The following is a 27,171-nucleotide window of genomic DNA, read 5'->3' on the forward strand; positions in this document are numbered from 1 at the left end:
TTTTTCCTAACAATTTTAATTCTCAACAATTTTTATAAGAGGAAATAGAAGGTAAAGAAGTGTGGCAAAAGGGAGAAGTCAGTATTGAGGTTTGTGTAATTTGCTCCGTCTCCTGCAGCGGGAACGCCTGTACCTGGGTACCGCAGTGATTAGATGTGTGATAGATGAGGAGAGAAATTGGCATTGAAATTTGCGTTCATTAAGGAACATTCACAGGGCTGTAATTCAGGCTTAGGAACGATTTTTGAGCTTTGGTTGTAGACAGATGGAAGTTTAATGAAAAAAGCCACTAGGATGCCCTGGAAATGGTATGTTTTAATCCTTAAATAAAAAGTATAGAAGCCAAGAGTCTGAAAAGCCTTCCGAAGCGTGAGGAGTCCTTCCTGACCTCTCATCCTGTCACTGACAGGACAGTGCAAAGCTGCTTTTGTATTGTTGCAAACCGACATTTTCAAGGTGCATAAATAGGCCTGAGGAAAATGCAGAATTAGAATAAACTCTCACAACCCCCCAAAAAGTTTGATGAAAGCCAGCTCAATGGTCTGTATCAGACAGAGGAGTTAAAAAGACAAAAAAAATGTGCAAAAGCGAGGAGAAATGTAAAGGCTAAAGGCTGCTCTAACCACTAAGTATCAACTTCATTGCCCACCCGCCTCCCACACACAACTAGAAATAACTTTAAATAATTTATTTAAGTGTGTCTGTATTGCAGTTACATATTTAATGACTTAAAGGGACAGTGTTTCACTTAGGAATAAATTTGAATTTTCCATAGTTCGAAGGTAAGCATTACTCCTGCACCCTGTTTTCTGAGCACTTCAGAATGCTTTACAGCACTCCGTGGATTAAACTCTACGCTGCCGTCTCAGGTAGCCATTACCCTTATTAACAGAGAGAAAACCGTGGCACGAATGGGTTTAGTAGCTAAACTTAGAACATGGTAATTCAGTGAGAGAACAAGAAAGGAGCTAATTCCCGTCCCGCTCGCTGAGCGTTAGAAGAAAAAAAAAAAAACCCTCTCATCTTTTTCCTGCTCCTATTGTTTGTTGCCTCAAGAACTGTCTTTTTATAGACAATAATATATTCAGGGACTTAAGGGCAAAAAGTTAAGCAGGAATGTTAGTGGCAGAATGATGGGGACATCATTTATAAAGGAAGAAAAAATGGAAGCATATACAGTAAAATTTTATGTTGGAATTATCTAAGCTCATTAGAGTTTAAAACATCCGACTGAGTCATGTTATGAATGTTATTAATAATGGTGAATAGTTCATGTATCTGGAGTTGTCTATCCTTTTCTGTAAAGACCATCGCCTTGATAATGGTCACGGTTTGGTCCAGCTACTTCCAGGAAATTGTGATTTTCATGTACTGAGCATATCAGTACATTTGTAGAAATTGGTTTGGGTTTTATCAGCATAGGAATAATCCTGAATGTGGGTTTTTTTATGGGCTTCCAGTCATTTTGACCTTGCAAACGGGCAGGAGAGCTGACAAAACTGAGCTCTGGCTTGCTTGTTTTTTTATCGCACCATGTTGACTGCTTTGAAAGAGAGAAAAAGAACCAAAAAACCCAACAAGCTTGGTTGGTCATTTCTATGCTTAGAGCTTGCTAGGGACAGTACACCCCCAGAAAAGGGAGAAGACTTAAACTTACACTTCTGGCATCATTTTCCCCCTCCCCCTGCAAGAGCTCAGTGCTGTCATGGTTGGATGCTGCATTCCAGCGCAATGAGGCACCAAGAGATAGCACAGCACAGATAATGTCCCAGTGCAGATGTGTCCTTCAGTCTCTAGCTATGGCTGGAGTTTGGCAGCCCTCTATGGAAATACCAAAAAGCATCACAGTCTAAACACACTGCTATTTATAAATTCATGCAAAGTTCCTCAAATCCTATGAAACGCCTCTCCCTTATCCAAACGCTGCCCCTGCTCACACCAGTCCCCTTGCATGACTTCACACAGACCAAAGTATCTCTTTCTGCCAGCAGTGAATCCATCTGACTTGTGTAATACCAAATGGTTCTTGCTCCCTTCTTCTGCCCCCATGCTTAGACGATGACCATTATGGAATAGGCGCTGCCCTTGTCTGTAGGCTGGGATATACTGTGGGTGTCCTTATATGAATATAATTCCACTGGGCCTTTTGGTCTGGACCCGGAGAGTGACATTTGGGGAGTCTTGCCTTGGTGAGTACTTCCTTCTTGTAGTTGTCTAGGAAATACTCAGAGAACCACTTCCTGTGCTATCGATGGGGCGAGATGAACGGTACTGCTAGTTTTGCATTCGTCTGAGCCCTGAAAGACTCAGCAAAGAGCAAACAGCATGTGGTACAACCATTTTGTTAACAGAGGGAAAATAATGATCTTTAAAGCACCGCTTTCCCCTGTATAAATGCATGCTACAGAAAAGCTAATTATAGCCCCAAGGCTGACAATTATCAATGACAAACACAAAACCCCAAACAAACCCAACAGTTTCTCATTTTCAAGGAGTTACAGAAATGCTCTTTTAATGGCACAACACCTGAACTACGTCAGCTTTTTTTCCTGCTGTTGCTTACCTAGAATGAATCGCTGCTTAGAGGGAGAGCAGAAAGCAAGGAGGCAGTCAAACCCTGGCAGCCGTCTGAATCTCAGGCATCTTGCTTTAATTTCCCTTTCTTGGTGGCAGATGGTAGCTTTGCAGGGGTGTTAAATCTGCTCATAACTAATAGGGTGTTGTTTCTTCGAATGCTCCATCTATTTCCACAGGAACAAACCATCAGTTCTCACTATAACGTGGCACAACCCAATAGTCAAGAAACCATGATTTGACTGGGGAAAAAAAAAGTCACACCACCTACATCCCAACCCCCCTATCAAATAAACGTAATACCCCAGTGTTGTTTACTATGCTTTCTCCCTTCCCGTGTATTCTGTTAGTTTAAGCGCTGCACCCGGTGTGCCGTTCCCCAGAGCTTTCACAGCCAGGCTCCTCAGGCATGCTAAAATATGCAGGCTGAGAGAGATGCTGTAACTTCCTTCAGGCCCAGAGCTGCTGTTTGTTCAAAGGATAAGACACAGTCCCTGCCCTGAAGTGCTCACAGCTTAAACAGAGAAGACAGAAAATGGAGTAAACAGTATATCATCCTTGGGATCTCCTAGCATCAAAGAGGGAGGGGGTCAGGTGTGTCGCATCAGTCTCAGCCCGTTTTACTAAGCTTTTCTTTCACAAAGCAGTGTAATTTCTGCAGTAGCGCTATCATTTTGGTTATTCCCCTTCCACGTAAACTAGCACCTTGGCTATATCTTGACCTGTTCAGCTGCCCCACAAGCCACCAAGTAGGTGAATCTGTAATGGCTCAAGGTGCTGCAAGGCACTGAAAGCAAAGCTTGAACAAGGAGCTTGAAGCACTCCTACAGACAGGCAGCAGCCAGGGTCTTGGGGGGGCAACTCCTGTGCCTGGAAAGCACCTTTCACACAGGACATCCCACTCCGCACACACAGGATGGCCCCTCGACACCCCTGTCATGCAGTACTGTAAAATGCTCTGAGGCTTTTGCATAGAAGACTATTGTGTCGGTGGAATCACTCTTAACAATAGCTAGAGGGGCTTTATATGGCAAACATCTGAGAAAGTGGACTATGTGATGCTGTAATCTATAGGTTTAGCTGCAGGCTGTAACAGAAGCCAATGGACTAATTCTCTCCCTTCGGTATTTCCCCAAATTGTAATCCTGTAGACTTTGGCAACCCCCCCAGTCTGAGACGTGTACAGGATGTGTGATTGTGGCGGGGGGGAGACAGCGGTTATAAAACTGCCCAATACTTGGTCATTCACACGACTTTCAGCTTTGCCCCCAAACTGAAGAGTGACCTGTTTGTATGAACCTTTTTCCACAACGTCAGCAGCTGAATCTCCTGTCAGCTACAAGCACTGCACCTGCTAAGAGCAGAATCACCAGAGATCACAGCAAGGTAGCTTTCAAACACTCCTGAGCTTTGAAGTGGCCCATGTTTAGATTTTATCCTGCCTTCCTAGGACTGTAGGGAAAAGTTTCAGTTTTCATCCCAGCATCTGGTATGCATTTGGTGGCAGAATAAAGGTTCATTAATACTACACACGCAGATTTCAGTCTTCCCTGTCAAAGTGCTTCCGCCCAAACTCATCTGGGTAGAGTCCTTATCCCAGTAGCCCTGCAATTGTCCCTGAACCTTTTGGCCTCTCCTGTTTTGCCAAGGATCATCTTTTTCTTGCAAACTATACTCAGGGAAAATCCTCTTGCAACTGAAGTGACGTGTTTTGAAGAAAGAGGGGTAAAAGCGCAGCTAGCATGAAGTCACTGGTGGTCATAGTGTGATTTTATGGCCTTCGTTGACCCCAGCTGAGGGTCTGCACACTGCCTGCTGCTCAGGGGATGAGCCACAGCTTTCAGAGCAAGCTCTGTTATCAAGTGTCTGGGACGAATGAATAGACAAAAGAGACACCAAATAGAAGTAAGGCATTTTCCCACCCATGGAGCAGATACAATGACACCTTCTTCTGCTACCAAAAGATAGCCCAGCTGTTTATTAGTCTTAGTCACTTTTAAAGTGTAGAGGCTGTGACCTTTCCATTCAGGTCGAAGGAAATCGAATGGCAGAGATCCCAGTGAGTTCACAATTTGGCTCTTGTTCAGACTGTAGACTATGTTAACTGCAGGACAAATTCTGAGGTCCTTCCAGTTTCTTGGTTGTGCAGATGTAAGCTCACATGGGGGTACTTTTTTCTGTAAACTGGTTTATAATTCTGTTCATCCCAGAGCTGGCTCAGAGAAGAAACACATGACTGCTTTGCCTGATAGTGGCTCACTCCTGTTCTTGCTGACAACTTTCTGGGGTGTTCAACCTAGGCTGAGTTCAGAATACTTTAATACTGGAGTATTATACGGCCCTCACTGCAGACTGGAGAACAGGGGAATCCCAAGCAGCAGGCAGGAGACAAGATCCTCACGCTGAAACTTTAAGCTCATTTTTTTATCTAGAAGGGAGAAGGGGGATCCCCCACTTTTGCTTCCCATTAAAAGAGAATGCAGCTAAATAATAACCACCGATCTCTGTTTGGGCTCTTGCAGTAACTCATGTCCTCAGGTTCTCTCCATTTCCTTAAAAAATCAGTAAGTTTGGGCTTCTAAACTGTATTCGCTATGATTTAATTACAAGTGAGAACTGTGCTCCTATGTATTTTCACGTGGCTTTGCAGTATTGTCTTTGAAACCTCTCCATCATGTGCCCATGGCCTCAGCGTAGTCCTTGATGGAGTTACAGCAAGCAGATGCCCAGCCCAGATGAACTATGGATTTGTTAATACCCATTGAAAGCCAGGATCAAATTGTGTCTGATCTAGTACTTTCTGTGCTGTCAAAACGTATACGAAGATTAATAACTAAGTTTTGTCAAATGCATTTAAAAGAACTAAGGGCATGCCATGTCCAGGCTTTTTCCCAGGTCTATCAATTTTAAAAATACACAAGCAGCACTCACACGCGTGGCTGGGGAATAAAGGGTGTAGGTATCTTTGGGGAGACTGGGAAGGCAGATGTTTGCTTTTTTTTACTAGTAAAATTCAGTCCTCTCTGCTGAGTTTGCTAAACTCAGGTTTGGATGCTTCTCACATAACTAGGTGTGTTTAACTGAGCCACCTGAAATGAACTCTTAGGAACCTTAGGCACCTCTGGAATTGGTTTAGATGGTTATTCAGGCAACCTGAGATCTAAGCTGAAAAGCATCAAGGTCTTTTGTGCTTGAAATCATAAGCAAATTCAAGTACTTTTAACATTATGCATTACTGAGTGGTGGAAATTACTGGCACATAGTGCTGTGGAGGTTAAAGTATAAATGCTTTAAGAAAAGGAAATAGAAATTAGGATTGGATTAGTGATGGCTTTCAAGCCTTTTGGGCCAAATGCAAAGTTTGGCTCAGGAAATTTCCAAGTTGCTGACTGGCACAGACTAGGAACAGAAGAACTGCTTAGTGGCATATTAAGCTAAATGAACCTTTCATCTAACGGGCTGTGCAAGTCTTGTATTTTTATGCCTGTACATTCGAGGAAGGGCGAGCCGTTATTCTTTATAGCATGGACAAATGATTTCTGGCATCTCTCGTATCGTAGCAGGCCAGGGCTGAGTTCGGTGTGATAACCATGGTAGAGTCCCACTGGCAGCAGGGGATTTGGACTGCTCATTTATCACTGTGCAAATGTGATCAGAATTAAGCCCATTCATTTCCTGAACCCACTGGCTCACATCCTGTATTATGTTCAGCCATGCAGTGGCATGCATCGCTTAGATGAAACCACAGAAAATGAGGCCTTGCAAGACAATATGTACACACCACTTTCCCCAAAGCGCTGTTCATCTCTGTAAGGGTCTGAGGGTGATTTGCCGAGTGTCCTGTTCTTTTTAAGCCCTGTCCTATATATCGTTTGACAACAGCCCGCTGTTAATCCAGGCCACAGCTTGCAAAGCATGGGTGAAATAGTAATGTAATATGTTGTGCAAACGTTAAGGTTTTATTAATCAGGCATCAAGTTCCTACGAGCGTGGTCAGGAAGACATACCTCATCAGAACAAATATGCTGTAGGACAGGTTTGTGTTTCTAGTGCTAGCCCTTGCACATACTTTGCTTGTGGTCTGAGTCGCTTAACGCTGCAGCCCCTCTGCAATAGTTCGCTGGCTGCTTGGGTCGTGTCGTTCAGCTTTTGTAAGTGGTGTTTGTCGTAGGTCTCCAGGTTCTTTTCCGAACCAACAAGCTCTCCTGGCTTCTACTGCTAATTCTGATGGTTTGGTTTGTATTGTAGAGAGAGAAAAAAAAGAAGAAATAAAACCACACATTGGCCACAAATTGCTGTGTAACTTCAACTGTACATACCCTGCCTACTTCATTGTATATATTGTAGGAACATATGCTTGTGTACGCATATATAAATGTGTGCATATGCCCGTATATATATAGTAAGTAGGTATATTGCTCTGCACTTTTACAGCTAGTAGCCCTAAGTAATCTCGGGGATTTTCAGCATTATAGATCTGTTGTATTTGAATAGATATGCAGTTGCCTTAAGATGTTTTGGGTGAGCTAGATAGCTGAAGAAGAGTTGCAGAGATGGAAGAAGCCCTTTCCTTTCCTTCCCAGATTCAGAAATACACAGGAGACAAACTGCCCCTGTGCTGTGCCATGACAAGTTCCCCAGGATGGCAGGAGAGGCAGAGCAGGGAGCAAAACCCGAGTACCAGTATTTGGGTGGGGGAAGGGACCTCCACTATCTTCTAGATACTCTGTGCTTCTGTTATGGCTTGTAAAGATTATGGAAATAGGTGAAAGTCAGAAGTGCTTCAGGGGCTGCCTTGGCCTTGGCAAGAAACCAGAAGAATATGCTTACAAAAAATCATAGTTTTAAAACTTGCAGAATTTCAGGGGAGAATTATTGTTTCTCTCCTTTGAGTGCGTCATAAAGAGGAGGGGAGAGGAAGACACAAAAATCCTGTATTTCAACATTTCTTTTCACCTAAGGTGGGCCAGCGAAATCACCTTTCAACAGAGCATATTTCTGTAACCAGAGCTAAAACCAGAAATGGCCACTGGTGGCAGATTTACAGCTCCAGATTCCTGACCTCTGTTTCCTACCCAGAGCAAGGACAGTTGCCTGCTGCGCTCTGTCCGACACACTCCGGGAGAGGGAAGGGATGGAAAGCAAGCCAGGGACTGTTTTTCTGGGACACGTTCAATGCTGCTTTTGCTGTGAGCTATCACATCATGAGAATATGAGATTCTGCAAAAGCAGAGACCCCGAGAAGGGAAAAAATACAGGCAATAGCCCCGGCCAAAGCTGCCGGTGGAGAATGCCTGCGAAGTGTTAGCACGATGGGGAGGAAGGGTTTGCCACGTGTTTACACTGATGCTGAACGACCTCTGTGGGGAGGGAAGGCGGTGAGGGATACGCTCTGCAGCTGGGCAGGAGGTCACAATGGCTACGGCCCTCTCCACATCTGCTCTTTTTGTTTCCCCAACCATCGCTCGCAGAGACAAACCTCTGCAAATGTGTCAGCTGGCACTGAAAGCCCGGTGGGGCGAAAATGGCACAGAACTGGATGCTCACAGCGACTCAGAAACCTCCTCAGAGTCAAACCCTCTAGTCACTTCAGTGCTGTCTGAAAACTTTAATGGGTATCGGTAAGGCACACGGCATTCTGAAAGCTGGAGGGCTGGGTTTCCTACTGCCCTTTGCCTTATGCAGCCATTTTGAACACATGCAAAGTGGGGAAAGGACTCCTGTTCTGACAGGCTGCCCGCTGTGCTTAGCTTGCCCAGGGAGGGAGCGAGCAAAATATTTCTCTAAATCAATGGGATGTAAACATGTGTTTAGGGCTTTCTTGAATGGGAACCTAAACATCCTTCTCTGCATGTCTTAATAGATCTCATTCAGCCGTCAGCATAGAAGATTCATTGTCACCAATTATTGCAAACATTTACACATTCTCTTCTCAGCCTGGTCTTCTGACCAGCTGAAGCCATGCCAATCTCGCTGGCCAGGCTAATCACATTTCCTGGCTGAAGCTAGTTTATAGATGACTTGGATATCACTAGCACACACGTGAGGGAGGAAAATCAATGCTTACAACCCAATTCAAAGGCTGCTCAATCCAAGGGAACGATTCCTCTTCAAGTCAGCGTGCTCTGAATGAGGACAGACAAAAGAAGGCTTTGATAGCGATTGATTTTTGAGGGAAAGGAGCTGCATCTTTTACTTGGTTTGAAAATGAGTTGTTTAAAAGTAAAGGCAAAATCCATGCTGGCTTGGGAAAGGTGATTGTGGCTGTGCAGAGGTTGCGATGATGAGAGGCAGGCAGGCTCTAGTGTCTAATGAAGAGAATTGAGAGGGGCTGTGCTGGGTATACAGAAGTACTCTATTGTGAGAAATGAGACGGTGAGAACTGATAATGAGAATGAAGAACTTCCTTTGATTATTGCTTTTCATTTCCTATAATGCATTCTGCATCTTTAAAGAAAGCTCTTCTGTTAGATGTTAGATCCCCGTGCCTCCTCCGTGTGGTTAGATCTTAAGCACTAGTATTGAAAAAGAAAGGTTAACCTGAATAAGGTAGAATATAAGCCTCTTTTTCTTCCAGCTTACATGCCGCATTAATGCAACGTAACACCAGAGGTATGAGTGGAGCGATTTCAGATGTACAGCAAAATCTGGCAGGCAGGAGAGTGTGGAACAGTACGTGGTGGCAGCCAAGATGGTGCTGAGAGAATTGCTGAGGACTAACAGGAGGTGTTGGCTGATCCCATCCTGGGTTGGTCCTGGGTCTCACATGGGGACCAGGGCAGGACTGTATCTGCGGTTTCTTTTAAAAAAGATAGTTGGAAACAAGATGGAATTGTTGCGTGTCTAGATGCCTAAATGCTTTTGAAAATCTAGCTGCAAATCACCTTTGAAAATAGCTATCATAGATCATAATCGTAATCATAGATTATGTTAGACATGTCATACCAGGTTGTATATGCAAATTGGACTGGTAGTTTGGCTTTGGACAAATTACATAGACTCAGTTTGTCAAAAGCAGGTGGTGACTTTGAATGCTTCCGTTTCAGTTGTGCAAGGATTTTCAAAGATGAGCTTGATGCATCTGGGGTTGGATGTGTGAGCGCTCACACATGCCTGTTTTTACATGTTTAAACTGAAAAACTGAAAGCCAGTTTTGGAAACAGAAGCTTAATCCTTCTGCACTTGCAGTTTCCATATCTGTGAAATAGGGATGGCGATAACACTTATCACCCTGCTGATGGCAAAGAAAGCTGCCGGAAACTTCTCTGCCTTCCTTACGCTGCAGTGGGCGGTAGGACAGTCACAGTTACTACGGGGCAATGTCTGTACTTGAAACCCTGTTCCTTTACAAGTCACAGATCAGGGATGTGGGCAGCAGGTACAGCAATAATTAGAGCCAAATAATGGGACTGCACATTTCAGAACAAATAGGATGCACATATACACATAAGAGAAAAAAACCTTCTTGATTAACACCCAAGAGGAAATGAAATTAGAGACACTAATCCAGATAACCAAATCGAGCAGTTCTAACACGGGATGGCAGCTAGCTAATGGTAACAACAGCAGCAAAGGATTATCAGCAAAACTCCGCCCTGCGCCACAGTGTTTAAAAACAAAATTGTTTCAAAGGCCACAAGCTAGCTGTGCACTTACGTGCCTGAGTAACCTCAATTAAAACCAATGGAACTATTAATGTGTTTGAACTTGAGCAACGTGTTTGAATCCTTTGCCAGATTGGCACCGAAATTCACCCCGGTTTCCTCTTTGGACACGGGCCCCAGCGGCGGAGCCTGTGGAAACCTGTGTGGTTCCTCGGAGCGCGCTGTTCAAAGGATGGCGTTCCTGCTGCCTGGCGTGCTGCTGCAAAGCTCGCCTTGGCCTTACGCTTTGAAAGCCACGGGGATGTCTGTACACTAGGCATGATTTATACTACTCTTCAGCAGTGCAAACAACCGCCCAGACCTCGCAGGGTGTAGACGGGATGTGTCTAGGATTCGCCAATTTTTTTCGCACCCACCACCGATAATATTAACAAAAAAGCCGTAGTTTTCAGGAATTTTCATTCCAACCGAAAACCTGTCTCTGCTTTGACGCATACCTTGAAGCAAGGGACAATTATCTACTCACAACATTCAATCCCATTTGCATAATCTCATCTAAATTGTTCCACTGCTTCAAATACTTTTGTGATTAGAAAGATACTCCACAAATAAACTCACTGCATGTTCCTGACACTCAAAACTACCGTGTTGCAAGTAAGGGAAGGACAAAGCAGCATGGAAAAAGGATTCCTTCCTTACCACTACTTACACCCAACCTAAGAAACCACAACATTTCGTGTCTGTTACTGAAATGAAAGTCACATCAAAGGTCCTGTAAGACTTGGGGATATGCTACAGCAAAATTGCAGTAATATTTAGTAGGTGGAAAGTTGAGCTAGATGCCTGGAACAGTATCTAATTGCCACATAAGAGTACATTTTGGTGTTATTTACGGTCTGATGGCAAATCCAAGTTACAGAGATCTAAACCCAGTACTGCAAGAGACTCTCTTTGTGTCCTCAGGCAAATACTGTATAATGCTTTCATGCTTGTTGGGAGGTGTTTAATTTGCAGAGACACTGAGCGTCAGTTAGCCAAGATTTTCCAGCGTGGTTGCTGACTTTAGGTAATCCATTTTGGACCTCTGAAAAGGGCTTGGTTTCCAGTCATAGCAAAGCACTCAGGTTTCATAGTTAGTTTCTTTTGGTGAATCAGCTCTCATTTGTAAGGAAAAAACCCCCCAGCAATACAACTTTCTTCCATGTTCTGCTAAGTAATGTTTTGGGGGGATTTTTTGGCTTCTGGTGATTCAGGGGGAATCATGCCCTTTTTGTGGTCCATATACAATGCCTGTGCTCCATCATTATCATAGCTCTCACATTTATATTCCCATTCTTTAATGTATTTATGGTCAGAAACACCTGTGAGACAGTGAGTTACTATACTCCTCCACCAACGGGCACCTGAAGCCAAAAGAAAGAAGCACCTTGCCCTTGAAGCAGTCTGTAGTGCAAGGAACCGAGGCAGATGTTTCTTCTCCTAAGCCAGCAGCCGGTCTGCTCCGCAGCGGCTCTCACTGTGTTGCTTGCTTGAGCTTCCTGTTAGATCTGACGAGGTTTTCCACTGACCTTTAGATGTCAGAAAGGATGATAAACAGACCGTGGTGACTGTGTCCTCTCCACTGTCCCCCACTCCCACAGACGTAAGAGAGGGTGTTAGGTGCTCGGCTTGGGTTGCACGCTCTGGCATACATTGCCCTCATCCCTTCCCATATCTGCATAACCCCACTGGCTGTCAGGAAGGACCGAAGGGACGTCTCTGCCATTACTCTCTCCTAGATCAAGCTGGTGACAGCAAGTATGTAAAATTCTTAAGCTGTTGTCCAGGGAAATCCTATGACACCTCAGCAAGCTCCTAGTCCTGTAGTTGAAAAGAGGCAGTGGCAGCAGCAACAACGGGAGAATTTTATCTCCATTTGTCGTGCAGACTGCTGGAGCAGAGGTGGGGGGCGAATGGAGGGAGGAAGGACCATTAAGACATGGCAGTCCTGTTCCCATGGTAAGGGATCTCTAAGCCTGAAGGATCCCAGTACCTACTTCCAAACATAGTTCTGCCAATCTATGCCTCAGGCTCTTGCAGCCTGTTTCTGTGTCATCCTAACAGACCTATTAATATTTTTCCGCCTGTTGTCACATTTTAGTGGGGCGGCCTTGGCTCTACCCTTTTAAAGTTCACTTTGCAGCAGATGGGCCTATCTAAACACCAAGCACAAGTAAAGAAATCAGCAGCTGGTCACCGGAGTTTCCTAGGAGAACATGAAAAGGATCGCAGCAGGCTGCCCAGCGCCCTTGGTTAGGCTGACTCACACAAGCAGCCTGGCGAGACACGTTTCTTGGGCACTCGAGTTGCTGAGACACAGCCTAGGCTGGAATCACAGGGGGGATGCACTAGCAGAAGCTTCTCCCCATGCGATGCACTTTCAGAGGAGTTAAAGGTTGTGTGAAATGTTGGTAAGCATATGGGAATCAAACAAAACCCCAGTCACACCATGCACTTCTAACACGCCGTTCTCCCCCTTAGAATTCCCAAGGGCCTGAAGTCCTTCGATCCTGATGAGGATCAGCAGCTTTGGGGCAGGAAGCGGTGGAACTTGGAAAGATACATTGACCCCCAAAGTCAGGGTCTTCATAGGGAGTTAAATCCTCTCTCAGAGATGGCATCTGACGGGCTTCTTTTGGGAAGCTGGATGATGAAATGAAGAATTCTTATGAAGGCTGACCTTCCCATTTGCAAGGAGAGAAAACTTTACCTTAGGGAGAAAAGAGGAAATACCACGGAGGAGTGGGTCATATTTCCTCCCCGCAAAGTGCACTATTTTTATCGAATCAAAGTGAGACTTAAAATACCCCCATACAGCTGGTTTCAGGTTGGTGTAAGGGGTCCCAGTTGTGCAACTCACCCCACACAGGAGGCCTCTTGTACACTTCAGGGCTAGCTCTGAGAAGAGAGGGGGTTAAACAGCATAGACGATGGATGCTCGTGGAGCAGTGAACCTGTAATTGCTGTACGGTGGCAGGACGCAGCATCAGCTGTCACAGCACAAGCTATCTGCCCGCTGCAGGGAGCGTGCACGATTCGGGTCTCTGTGGACCCATCCTGACTCATCCTCTCCCCAGCCTGCTGCGCTGGGCTGACGTGTTTCAGACCCAAATAATCAGGGTACCTGGGGAGCCAGCTGCACCCGCGCTGCCCGGGAAAACGTTATTATGTGTGCCAGCTCTGGAAAGCGCTGCGAGGCCCCGGCGCTCCCCCGGCACACAGCAGCTGGGCAGCGAGGAGCTGTGCTGCAGTGAGGAGCTGGAGTCAGTATTTATAAATAAAGACTCTGCAGCCCCGACATATAAATGCACTGTGAACAGGCGAGAAACACCTGAGGTTTTTCTCCCAGAGGCTTTGGTACTGATTCTTATTTACACACAGGCACTCTGCATTACCTGAATGGTGTAAAAAAACTATTTCTCTAAAGAAAGCTTTCTTAGCAATGAAAGTCGGGTTATTTCTGGTATGTATTAGTATCACTCCAACAAAGCAAATGGTGCCGGGCTGATTTACACTACCGGAGGCTTTGCCCTTTAGAACATGAACGCATTTATGATACAGCTACGCTATGGGAGGGGGTCAAAGACACCGTAAAGGGAATATAAATGTGTCTTGTAAGGTGCAGCTGTAAGTTACCATTTATTCCAAGGCTTGTTTCCGTTGCCCATGGACTAGTGTGAGTAGGAACCAGATCCAATTGTTGTTTAGTTTGAGGTTTCTTTGAATGGTGCCTGGGAGGACTGACTGCAACTTATCCATTGGTAATATATTGTGATTTGACACTGGCTAGGACTTGGCAGCTACTCTCAGAAAGAAATATTGATTGTGAAGAATAAATTCAATATAATAGTAGAACATGGGAGCAGGACATCATTGACACCATTTACAGTCTGCAATTCTGGAGCACCCTTTGTCTTGAGTGGATGGCAAATGTTAATTAAGGTGCCCTCTCTGGCATCAAGTGACTTGATGTATTGTCTCATTTTAATTTTCTTCTGTCTGTAAAATGGGGATGATAGTCATTTCAAAGTAGCTGTTCATAACAGTGCCATTCTCATGCAGCTGTGAATTTAACACATCAATCTAACTCGCTGTAACTACGGGTAACGACTGGGAGTAAAGGATTTTGGAGGCAATACTGGGATCACTGCCTGTCAGCAGGAGATGTTACTGTCTGCTTCCTCATGTGGCCTCTCTGTCCTCCTCTCTATAGAGACATTTGCTTTTTCTGGCTCCTATTTAGATTGCCGGCTCCTGGAGCAGGGATGGTGTTTTCCTTTTCTGTTTGCACAGCCTCCAGCACAACAGGGTTGTGGTGCATAAAAATCAGGCTTCTACTCACTGATGCCATACAAGGGAAAAACAACACTAGTGTTTCACGTCAGCACAAACTCAGGGCTTGAAATTTGCGTCATGAAACTGATTCAATCGCTCTCAATAAAATGGCAGCAGCTTAGAAGAATAACAGTACCACTTTATCTATTTCAGGTGTTTCCAATGCCGTTTAACACATCCCCCTTCATGCTCAGTAGAAATGTATTGAATATCTCGATCTCGGCCATTCAAGAGTAGCACGTGCACAAGGGCTTTGCTGAATCAGGCCATTAATGAGATGTGTGTCATGTAAGAACTTGCTATATTTCATTAGGTAGAGGAGAAAGAAAATAGTCATTTTTACGAATCAGGATGAAAAATCTCTCTGAAACACACCCACCTCTACACTGGCAATTATTTCACAGTCACCAACCACAAATGATTAATTCAGCACTATCATGAACTGCAGAGCCCAGCTAATACTACATGGAAGGGAAAAAAGTGGCACTTGCTTTGCATTTGATAATAACAGGGGGGTGATGGGTGTGAGTGAAATGCAGTTAAAACCTCTTTCGACGTCAGGCTATGAAAGGCCAGGGTGTTTATCAGTTACCTACCTTTGGGTACGCCTCTGCATTTCTAGCACAGAAGACAGACACCCCAACATTACTCAGGGCTGCCCAGCCACCTGCAGAACCTTTTGCTAGCGTTTTCATGCTAATCTCCTGCTGACAGGGACTGGCCTGCCAGGCATTCCTGCTGGCAAGGACAGGAGACTTCAGTCCCAAGGACTTGAATTTGGTGTCTGGGGAAAGCAAAGGCATCAAACACATCTCCTGTCAGTCATTCTACGTTCCAGTTTATAATTGCTTGCTTTCTGTTTAGATTTTACGCTGCTGCTTGCTGGGTGACAGAAACCACTCAGGTGCTGACAGTACCTGTCAGGATATTGTCATATCTGCACATGCAACTCTGTGCCCATCTTTATTCTTTCGGGAATCCTTGTATTTAAAAAAAAAAGGGAAGACTGAGGCTTCCCCAGGAAAGGAAGGAGCAATGGCTCCTGCTCCCTAGGTGTGCAAGATCGACATCTCTTAGCTGCATACTGTCAGTTGTGGGTATTTCAGGAGTACCTTAAAAAGCGCCTTTTGCTGCTGGGACTTGTCAAAGCTTCAGGAGAAATATTGGGAGAGTGAACTTGAAAGGGCAGCACCTGTGTCTTATGAACGTAGACAAGAGGTACAAGATGCCTAAAACACTGCTTATGTAGGTTGTCAGCTGCTTTGTTGCAGTGACTCTAGCAATTCCCTCAACCCATCCTATTATTTCCTGCTGTTCTTTTTTTCCCCGCCACTTTACGCTGCTGTCTAGATTCAGTCTTTGTGCACGACTGGGCAGCATAGGATATGGTGGGGACAGACTAATGCCAAGCAAAGCCAAGGTCTTTTCTTTTCAGGTCTGTTTATACAGGGGGTGAGTAAGACACAGGCGCCGCGGCGCACCCCATTGTAATGCACAAAGCCTGCAGCGAGCCTCGGTGATGGAATCCAAAACGCTGTCAGCTGCTGAACTACAGCTCTTTTGATGACTCTGCTTGTTGAGGATAATTAGACTGGTGCAGTACAGACACACACACGGATGTCTCTATTCTTTTTGCAATTGCAGAGCACATGCTGTGAATCCACTATGAGCGCCAGTTAAAACCTAGGGCAACGTTTTCAAGTGTGAGCAAGACTTGGGAGTCTAAGATTCACTTTCAAAGGTGCCTTAAAAACGCAAGTCTCATCAGGAGCCTGCAGGGTTAGCCCTTGACATTTAAAAGCACAAAATTTGGGGGTTTTTTTTAACCTTTTGCTCATGATCTTTCGAAGAGCGGAATTCCCCCCTGACTTCTGTCAGTGTATTTATTCAGGAGGTCCCGAAGGCTGGCAGCACCCTTCAAGCATGGGCTCTTGCATAGTAAAGTGGCAGCAGTAATCTAGGGGTAAACTTCCAGAGGGCTTCGTAAGGAAGCGCTGCAGAATTCTGCAGAAACAGGCCACATGCTGCCACTGTCACCAAGCTTCCAAGGGGGAAGAATAATCAGCATTTTATGCAAACAAGGCTCCATTCAAATAGTTCATGCTGGATATCTGAAACCATGGGTTTCTCTAGCGACTCTTTGTCTTTAAATCTCATCAATAAATTTAAACTGGCTCCTGACAGTAGTATCAGGTCTGTGAAGTGAAAAAGGGACAGAAAAGGAAAAGATAACACTGGTGTCTGTATTACTTGAAACTGGTACGTAGCTTGAGAGGGAATTGCATACTAAGGATCACGTTATTAACTCTACGTGATTTTAACACAGAAGGCATAAAGTAATTTTTCAGGCTCTATCAGTGACATGTTGGGTCTGGGTTGCACTTTCTGAAGCTCCTCTCATTCCTAGTGTAGAGGGTAGCATCAAGTTCAGGACCTTTGCTTGAGACAGAAGCACAAGGAAATGTTTTCTCGTCACCATGTCATTTTAATACCAAAACAAACTAAGTACTCGGGGACCAGGAAACTTTCTGACATCTTCTTACAGTGTTTGCCAAAGTTAGATAGCTCTGAAAAACACATCTCAGAAATCCAGGGATTGCTGTCTTCTGGCTGACTTGCCACCGAGCCAGGAACTCACTGCATATGGTGATGCTGCTTAGACATTTAAATATGAGATCCCAATGAAGCAGTGTGTGAAGGCCCTATAAAGGTGGGGTTTCTTTCTCCCCTGAACACGTGCAAGCTTGCTTTCTGGGCAGCTAGCGCTTACGCAGCAAGTATTGCAGTGACTCGCTGACCTTGGCTCTACTGTGAGCAATCTTCGTATAGGGATGCTCTGTCCCTAAACCATTTTCTCGATGTTTGTGGCAGAAGCATTTTCTTTGTCGATATCAGACCTGAGTATCTCATTGTTCCACTTCTCCCAACTATCAGATACCATTAATGGCAGTTATGTATACAGTATCCTGAATCACTGAGGTAATCTGGAGTGCTACTGCTGCTGTTATCATTTTAGAGTGTGATCGTATCACAGGAATGACCTATTCAGCCTCTGATAAGGGAAGGTCTCTCTCCATTTGAAAATTTTATACAATGTCATGGGAATAGATGTTCTACTTAGACCAGATATCAAGTCTTGTGATTAAGCTAATAGACTGAAACTCTACAGATTTAGGTGCAAGCGCCAGCCTAACTACAGATTTGACATACATATCTAAGCTTCTCTGTGCCTCAGACTATACAGTGGAAATAAAGAGCCGTCTGTGTTTTATCACTTTAGATCTTTAAAGTAAGGAACTGTCTGATAGGGATCTCCCCCACCCCAAACACAGTGGAGCTGCTGGCATGTAACAGTCTGAACACTGCAGTAGTCATCTCTCGGTCTCACAGCAAAAATCTGCAATAAAGCCAATGAAAAACATTCCATATGCAGAGCAGCCATGGGACTCGGTCCCAAACGTACGTTTGCTCAAGCCTTTCTCCAGTGCACCTTCCTGGCAGCTGCTAACTCACTTGCAGTATCCATGTTCCACTGTGCAGTGCAGACCTGTTGGATCCCTTCCAGCACAGATGTACAAAATCGTTCAGAGGCCTCAGCGCTGAACCTAGGAATTGCAGTACATGAACTAGACCAGTTAATTGCTCAAACTGTTGCTCAAGTTACAATGCAGAATCTCATCCGTTAAACCCCGGCATGGGCAAAGAGCTACATGCCTCACAACTTCCGACAAAAGCTTAAGCAGGCACATAGAAAGGGAGGGTCACAGTGGGGAAAGCAGGTCTTGTCCAAGTGATCTGCCAAAGGGTGCACCTCCAGCAAGTTCTTCCTCCTTTACTGTTTATAGAGTGTAAACAAGTCACAAACGCTTCCTACAAAGCTCCCACTTAAAAACATCCATCGGCCTGATGGCTGATAGGCAGTACTGGAAATGGAAGTATTTTGGTTAGATGGTTTCTCTACTGCATGGTCCAGTGGCTCTATCCAAGCCCGAAACTCACCATCATGAATGGGTGAGCACAGAGCATTAGGGGAAGCTTTTGCCCAAGCCCTTGTGGCTACACCACCTGGATTTTCTATTCAACAGCTGAAGATTTCCTCCAGTGCTGTTAACAAACTTGGAAATCCGCTTTCAATGTAGCCTTCTGAACTGTTGCTTCTAGAAACATTTCTATCCATCAACTTCTTCACTTGGGCTGGGGTTTCCCTACATACCCCGGGCCAACACAAGTCACTGTGATTCATGAAAACCCTTCTAAACCTTGGGCTCAAGTGGGACTTATGCGATGCCTATGCTTTGGGCTAGTCCTTTGTAGTAGGATGACCAGAAAACTAACACCCTGAAGGCAAGGCTGTGAAGGAACAGAAACTACTTCAAAATTGGAAGATTATCTGCAGCACTTTTTTTCCATGTAGTATTTTCCCCAACCCAGCTCAAACCCTAGAGGAACGAGAGACTTCACAGCCTTTCTGTGCTGAAATACTGCTATGTTGCTAAGTCTGTTACTAGGCAAAACATATTTTAGCAGCCTAGAAAACATTTTCAAAACACAAGAGAAGATTTTGCTGTTTGTAAACTGAACGTGAGCTGCTTTTCTTTGAGAATAATCAAACTCTTAATACTCCTAAATTCTCATAGTTACTGAGAAAGCAGATCAAAATCAGACTGGCTTGGTTCTGTTCAGGACCAGGGGAAATGTGGTACAGCTTTGTGAATTAACTCCTCTTCATGCCCATGAACACAGAGTTAAACCCAGGTGGTCTTTTGTGGGAGGGAGGAAGGAGGAAATGTGTAGCATAGGGGAAGTGGTGAAGTTGATTCATGGTAAACTGTACCATATTCCTGTCTGTCCCATTTTTATGAGGGGGAAGTGTTTGCAATTATATCTAGCGTCAGCAGATCCACTCAGGAGCACAGCATGACATATTGAACCAACATTATGGACCTCTCTGTAGAAGATGGTCCCCCTTTTTCAGGCTGAGATGATGGGAAGGAACATCAGTTTAGTTTTGGAAAGCTTCACCACCTGTGTCAAGAACAGCATTCACCTCTTACGCTTATCACACAGAGCAGGCAACCAAAAAAGCATGATGCCTGTAATTTAAGTGTTCTGTTTATGGATAGTAATTTACCCAGTTTGAGTAATGACAGGGGCCACAGAATTATCTTCATTTTTCTAGGTCTTCTATTCTGAAGCAGTAGCTCGGGGCTGTGGCTTGAATTCAGAGCTGTATGCAGAAACTCATGTAACATTTTAAATTTTATACATTTATATGTTCATGCACATATGCACACCCAGAATTAAAACACAGAAAGTAGGATTTTTTTCTCGTACTAGAATTTTAACTTTCTGTTTTTGAGGATGTTTTGGAGGAGTTTAAATTCTGACATGAAACTTTTAACACTGTGAGTTACTGAACTCACAGATTCTGGAGCCACACTGATTTCTGCACCATGCAGGCTAGAGCATTTCAACTACTTATACCTGTATTAGTTCTAATAACTGAAGTTTGGTCACAGGCCTTCTTCCATCCTGAAAAATACAGCAGTTTATCACTAAGTTTTCCTCTGTTTAGCATTTTACAGACATACATGTTACACATAGACTTTTTTAATTGCTTGTACATGCATAATAGTTTTAAGTGATCCCCTGTGGTTTCAATGGCCTGTAAACTACATTGTGCTTCCCCTTCTATTTACTCTCAGGAAGACTATCAACACCTATATAGGGGTTATCACACAATAATGAGAGGTGCTGGCAGCAGATTAGATCTGTGGGTGCAACGACTGACAGTAGATCCATAATGAGATGAGGTACAATATGTCGGGGCAACTGGGAAATAACAGTTGTGCAAAATCTCTGTCTAGAGGAAGCCTGTTTTGTGTTTAGGGTCTTGAGACACTGGGGATCTGGTTAGACTTTTGTGTGATTTTTGTGTGACCCCGGGTAAAATGCTTGTCTCGCTGCCCAAATTGCAAAATGGCAATCATAACATCACCTTTGCCTTCCTTCCTTCTTCAAATGAGAAACCACTTGGGATAGGGACAGCCTCCTCCTGCGTGACTAGACAGTACGTAATATAATGGGCGAATTGCAAAATAAAAAAATAATGATTGTGTGATGACAAAAAAAACCAAAATGGAACAGCTGTTCATGTAATAGACCAAAGCGATGACACACTACAGTGGTTTGAGTAATTGCCATCCACAGGTAAATGCATCCAAAGGTGCTCTGTACATCACTGCATCACCATGTAATTTAGAGTAGCCCAGCTGAATTGAAGCTATTGCTGGGAAGGAGGAAAAGAGACAGATAGACAGACAGACGTCTGTCCAAGAGCACACGATGGTGTTGCCCTTTTACCTGTGCCGACCATTCAGTGGGCGAGTGGGGAAAACCTCCAGGGTCTCAGTCTGTGTTGTGGGACATTGACATCAGTGGAGCTCTGTTAATTTCTATACCTACTCTCCATTTATCTCAGTTCAGAAAGGAAGGATATGTCCTTCTTTGATGGACCCTTTATCCCCAGTCCCTCATAACAACACGCAGGATGGACAAATATAGGCTCATTTAATAATGCCTTGATTTGAACAAAAGATCCATGGCAGTTTTGCACTTGATACCTGAAGTGTGAACACCGATGACATCCTCTCTTGGTTTCAGCCTGGCTCATAGAATTTTCTACCCGTAACCGAGCTAGTCTATACTAACCATCCAGTAGTACTTGGAAATCATCTTTAGCCTTTCACCTTTGATTATTTTAGCATACATAGGGGTGGAAGTGGCTTGCTCAAAGTAACACAGAACTAGGAAAATAAAATGAACATGAGAATCCTCAGCTCCGTCAGCAGTGCAAGCCCAGGATCATCCTGGCCATCTGAGCTCTTATTGCTGTTATATGCTGTAAGCATGGAGAAGTATTATCAAATAATTAACAATTTCTGTTTTGAAGAGACAAAAGCTGACCTGTGTATTGGTAGGGGGGTGAGGTACGTGAATTTACATGAGCTGAATTAGAAGCTGAAAGTTAGGCAATGTGAGTACTCCCCAGGATCTCAGTCCTGTCTCAATACCACATCTGAAAACAGCACTCTTGTGATCCCCAGGTAGCTCCTGTGTCTCTTACCCTGGCTTCAACAGTCCTCTCTGTCCCCTGCCCCAATCAATCCCCCCCGGCTCTAACAAGAAGTCAGGAGGCCACTGATGCCAACAGCGATGGCATTTTGTGACATGCCTGACAGGCGAGTCTGACAACTTGGAGCTTTGTTTTGCATACGCCATCCAAAACAGATGGTCACCACTTTTAGCTATCAGCCTGGCTTGTGTTTGTACGCAGGATCTACAGGCACAGATCTGAAATCCCCCATTTTGCTGAATTCTCCATCTCCTGTTGTAACTGTGGCTTTTGGGGTAGAAAACACGGGTGGGAGAGTTTTGGGAGAAGCCTCAAAAGGGCGTTACTCTAAGGCTACTTCTCAATAATGTCTTTGGGTGACAGTGTTTTTACATCCTTGGCAACTTGGTAACTTTCATTCACACTTGCAGAGTAACATGCTGTGAGTTAAAAAGCAGCTTCTGGGAAGCAGTGACCTTTAGGGAATGTCCTTTCGCCATGCGGTCCTATCTCTCACGCTTCTGAACCTGTGTGCCGTTCCATAGTGTGCCCTTGGTGACAGTACTTAGTGGTTTGGTTTTATTTCCATTTTGCTTCTTATCTGAATTTTAATGATGAATTATTTGTAGCATTTCCAGCAGGCTGGAATAGGGGCAGCAATTGGTGCTTCAGATCGGGAAAGTGGTCCCCCTCCCAGCAGACAGCTGGGTGGTCAAACAGGGTTATATTGCAGTATCTTGAATTTAGTATCAAGACAGTTTTACCCGGCTGGCTGGGTCTGTTTGCAATAAGTACTCTTTGCAGTTGGGGATATTTTACCCCTTTCTCTGGCTTGCTCTCTCTGTTTAACCTTCCCTATCTTGTATGATGAAGCTTTGCGTCCGTTTTTGTCAAATATTAACATTTTCTTAGGCAAGAATATGAACCATAGACATCGTTCCTCAGCTAACGGTTACGTATGACCAGGGCTGACTGTCAGCCTTGATGGCACTGTTGTACAGGTAATAACTAGTTTCATTCATAGTATCAAGCTGTTTTTTTCTCTAGCTACGCTGAAAGATGCACATCTGTTTTTCCAAATGAGCAGAGCATGAAGTCACCAGTCTCCTATTATCTCCATTTGCATTCATTGTATATAAAAGCTGTATGCTGATGTCAATAGAGAACTATAGATCACTGACAGACATAAGGAGCGTAAGTAGGACACTGGTAAACACACATTAGATTTTCTGTGTGTGCTGGTGGATCCACAGCAATCTCATGAATCCACAGATGACATATGTCCTTCAAACTGCACGTGTGTATCTCTATATTTACAAAAAACCTGCGCAAAGACAGGCTGCAAAAGCACTGAGTTCTGATTGGTATCAACAACAAAAGGAAAACTTAAACAGATCAAGGAATCACCCAAATCCCCGCTGGTTTCATTTGCATCCTAAAGCGCACAGTCCTACTTCAGGAGTCACTATGTTTAAAACTGGGAGAGTCATTATTATGTTATCATTAGGTTGCTGCCTAATTAATTTAAAGCATAAGCACATGCCGGGAGATTACACCCGGGCATTGCTACATCAGGCAAAAAAGACCTACCCCTTTGGACTACAGAAATTTTCTTCTGTTGCTCCGTTCCTTTTTGGTGTACTTGTACGTGGATTAAAGAAAATCTCCCAGGTGACCGAGTTGGCCAAAGCAATTGCGCCAAGGGCTCCTTATTTTCAAAGCATGGGAACGATGGGCTCTCATTTCAACTGGGGGTGCAAAAAATCGCCTCCTTGCCCATCCCAAACTCCGCAGCGATGCCGGGCGGGCGGCGGGGACGGGACGCGCCCCGGGACAGCACCTGCCGTTCCCCCCCCCAGCACCTCGCCGCCTCCCTCGCCCCCCGCAGCCGGGGCTGCGCTCCTGCCTGGCTGCGGCGGTCACCGGGAGAGGCGACCCGGCGCATCCCTGGGCCCGTACAGCATCCCCGGGCCGCTCCGGGAGCGCATCCCCCCCGCTGCCGGCAGCGCATCCCCGGGCCGCTCCGGGAGCGCATCCCCCCGCTGCCGGCAGCGCATCCCCGGGCCGCTCCGGGAGCGCATCCCCCGGCAGCCCGAGCTCCCTCCCGCAGGCTCCGCGCCGCCCGCCCGTGGCCATCTGGAGCAGCGAAGCAGAAAGGCGCCCGTCGCTTCTGGCCGCCGTAAAACGAAAGGGGGGAAAGAGCCGCGGGGGAAAAAAAAGGGGCCGTGCGGCGACTTACGCCCGGGCTTTGGGGAAGCCCATTGACAGCAGGATCTCCAGCGACGAGCCATGTTTGATGGTCCCCGCGCGGTGCTGCCGGTTCCGCCGGGGGATGACTTTGCTGTAGAGCTCCTCTTTGGCAGCCATGGCGTGCGGTGCGGGCTGCCCGCGCTGGGCCATCATCACGCAGCCATCGCCGCCCGCGCAGGGCCATGCACCCCCGCAGCGCCCAGCGCCGGGGCAGGGCCCTCCTCCGCCCCCCGCCCAGCCCAGCCCGCCGCTCCGCTCGCTCGCCCACCGGCCGCCGCCGCCGCCACACGTGTGCGCCCCACGCAGCCCACGCCGCCACCGGCGACTTGGCAAAGGCTCGGCGGGCGGCCCCGCGCTGCCCGCCCCGGCTCTTAGAGCCGCCTCCGGGCGGGCGGGGGCAGCCCCGGCCGGCAGCCAGCCCCGCGCCGTCCCCCGGGGGCTCAGGCCGTGGGAGGCGGGGGGGGTTCGGGGCGCTGCGCTGGGGCTGACCCACGGGGGGATGCGCTGAGCGGGGCCAGTGCTGGAGCGGGTGGGAGAATGAAGGCTCGCTTTAAAAAGCAAAAGCACGTGCCCAAACAATGATTTTGGGGTGTTTTGGGGTTTTTTTTGGAGGAAAAGCTCTGCGCGATGACGACCGAGAGAGAGCAGAGGGGAGGGAGGGTGCTGTGCGCGACCGCGCTGAGACTTCAGGGGCTCTGTCCGCCGCTCCACGCCGCTTTGATGTGGCAGCACCCGTGGTTAAACTAGGTGTAGTTAGAGGCAAAAGAGCTGCGCTACAAAATTTCCACCTCGATCTTGTGTTTCTGTATCCTTCTCAGCCCTCCCCAGGCCGGCGCTTGGAATACACGGCCTCGGGGATGTCAGCTCCAGGGCAGGGACTGCCCTTCCCAGGGTTAGGTCCCCTGTGACACGGAGCTCTGCTCCTCTCCCCAGCTCCTCTCCCACGCAAAAGCTGTGTGTTCCTATGGGCTGGGTGGGACAAATACTGCTGCTTTCTTCCTAGTTGTATTTCAGTTCAGACTTCAGTTTGGGGTGTTTGGGGTGTAAACCAAGGGCTTTATCTGGCATCATCCTTCTCCTTTGTCTTTTTCCTGACATCCCCTTCTTCCCTCCTCACCTTGCCTTCCCCTTCACTTTTAAGGACAAGCAGATAGCGCTACTGATCTTCCAAGAGCAGGCCCAGTTCACAGGACTATGGAGAACAGCATGAAATTACAAACCTGCAAATAAATAAAAAACATTTAGAGGCATTTTTTAAAAGTACACTAGTTTATGTTGGGGAAGGAAAGCAATGTTGGCAATGATAGATTTATCACTACCGTTATTATTATTAGCATTAGGGAAAACAAACAGCCCATTTCCATTTTGTTGTATCAATGAAGCCAGAGAAGGGAAAAAATCCCCTCCCAGCTCTTCACTCATTCCCCTCCCGTGCCAGTTTATTTTCTGCCGCTTTATCCAAAGGCGTGATGAGAAACGGCCACATGCTGCAGTCCGCGCGCCCGTGCCACACTGGGGTCTGTGTTCCCACAGGGACAACAGGCCGGCAAGTCATCCTCGCACTCGCTGAACTAACAAGCGCCATGAAAATTAAAGCTCCAGAAGGACGGTGCACAAAGCGCTATTTGTTCATTTCTTGAAGTCACTTTTAACTCCTTTGATGTTGCTGAGGCACTGATTCTTTCGTTTACCCCCACTATTAATTGGCAAGAACTTCATTAAAGTCAGTGGGTGAAACCAAGAAGCGTTTAGTCATGGATTTCAGCCGTGTTAGACATTTTGCAACCGTGAAATCAGGATCAGGCACCCAATCTATTCCATTTTACTGGAGGAGGGGAGTTAAGGATTATTAATAACAATATTTGCATTGAAACTTGTATTGCCAGAGCCCCCAGAAGTGTTTGTCACTGATGAACTCATACCCAGTCATGCTAGGAGCACCACAAAGGTACAGCTAGCTCTGGACCTGTGAAAGGGGAAGATGAAAATCCCAAATTAACACCGACCCTGCCCTCCCACCTCCCAAACAAGCACTGCAGGCCATTCCCAGGGGAATCTGATCAATGGACAGAAATCTGTGAGGATTCTTGTGTTTTGACTTAACCCGATATGCTTCACTCATGCATGTTTTTTTGCTCCAGCTGTATTACTCAATCAGGAAATAACAATAAAAATGTAATTTGTTATGGAAGTAGCTTCCAGGGACTTTGCCCAGATGAGAATCCCTTTCCTCTAGCCATGACAGATTCCCAAGATCAATTAAAAACAAATCCACGTTATAGAAGTTATATATTGAAGTTTTGTTGGTTGGATGAATTGCTGCCACTTACTCCGCGGGAAGCATCGAAGATGTTATAACAAACAAGAAGGAACAGAAATAGGATGTTTACACATCTAGGCTAGCTGAGTGTATAATTCGTGGTCCCTCAAGGAAGCTGGCTGCATACTGGCTTGAAATGATTTTTCATGGTAGAGAACCGCCTCATGTCCTTGTAACTTCAGTGAGTGCCTCTGCATTTGATCTGGCTGTGCTTTTTTACATTAAAACCCTTTCCTTGGGAAGCAGTCCTTTATTTTCCCCCCAACAATGAAATATGTGCCTTGAAATAATGCTTCCTCCTACCTTTTTTTTTTGATTGAAAGCTGAAAATGAAAGCTTGTCTTAGTGATCAAATGGGAAAAGGAAAGAAAAGTAGAAAGCAAATTTTTAAAAAAGCAAACACGCAGAAAATTGTGTTTCAGTCCCCCAAATTAGTAATAATTTTAGTGAAAACATTGAAATACACAAAAGGATTGTGCCTGTGATATGCAGTTTATTTTAAAATGCTGTCAGATTTTCACATAAAACCTTCCTCGTTTTTTTCACATGGCCTTCCCTCTGCTGGCCTGATCCTAGAAATTCGTGTGTGCTTAACTTATTCCTGCTAATCATTTTCCTGACTTCAGTGCAAGAGCTTCCCGGTGCCCGAAGCCAGGCAAGCGTGCGAGTTCCCGCAGCAATAGGCTTGTCTGGGTTCTCTGTGCTCTTCTGCTATTTTCCTGAGTGAAACTCAAATATTATCTGTTTACCTACAGGAAAATGCATTCTTAGGGGATTATTTATATCACTTCCTTCAATACAACACAGAATTAATTGGAGGGGAGTGTTTAAAAATGGCACACTGGACAGCGAGTGGGAGTGTTGCTATAGACTTCAATAGGAAGAGGTCGTGCTCCTAAGGAATTTGAGACAAATTTAGCCATCTTCCCAGCCTG

At 45.6% G+C, this 27,171-nt stretch overlaps 1 protein-coding gene across 1 annotated transcript in view; it reads right to left on the bottom strand.

The window, feature by feature from the left end:
* Nucleotides 1-24,129, bottom strand: part of UBASH3B (ubiquitin associated and SH3 domain containing B) — a 73,847-nt gene extending 49,718 nt beyond the window's left edge. The window contains exon 1 of the mRNA XM_068418367.1: nt 23,906-24,129. Coding sequence (XP_068274468.1) covers nt 23,906-24,069 — 164 coding nt within the window. The 5' untranslated portion in view covers nt 24,070-24,129. The remainder of the gene's footprint in view (nt 1-23,905) is intronic.
* Between the last annotated feature and the right edge of the window lie 3,042 nt (nt 24,130-27,171).

Source organism: Nyctibius grandis, chromosome 25, assembly GCF_013368605.1.
Source record: "Nyctibius grandis isolate bNycGra1 chromosome 25, bNycGra1.pri, whole genome shotgun sequence".
NCBI lineage: Eukaryota > Metazoa > Chordata > Aves > Nyctibiiformes > Nyctibiidae > Nyctibius > Nyctibius grandis.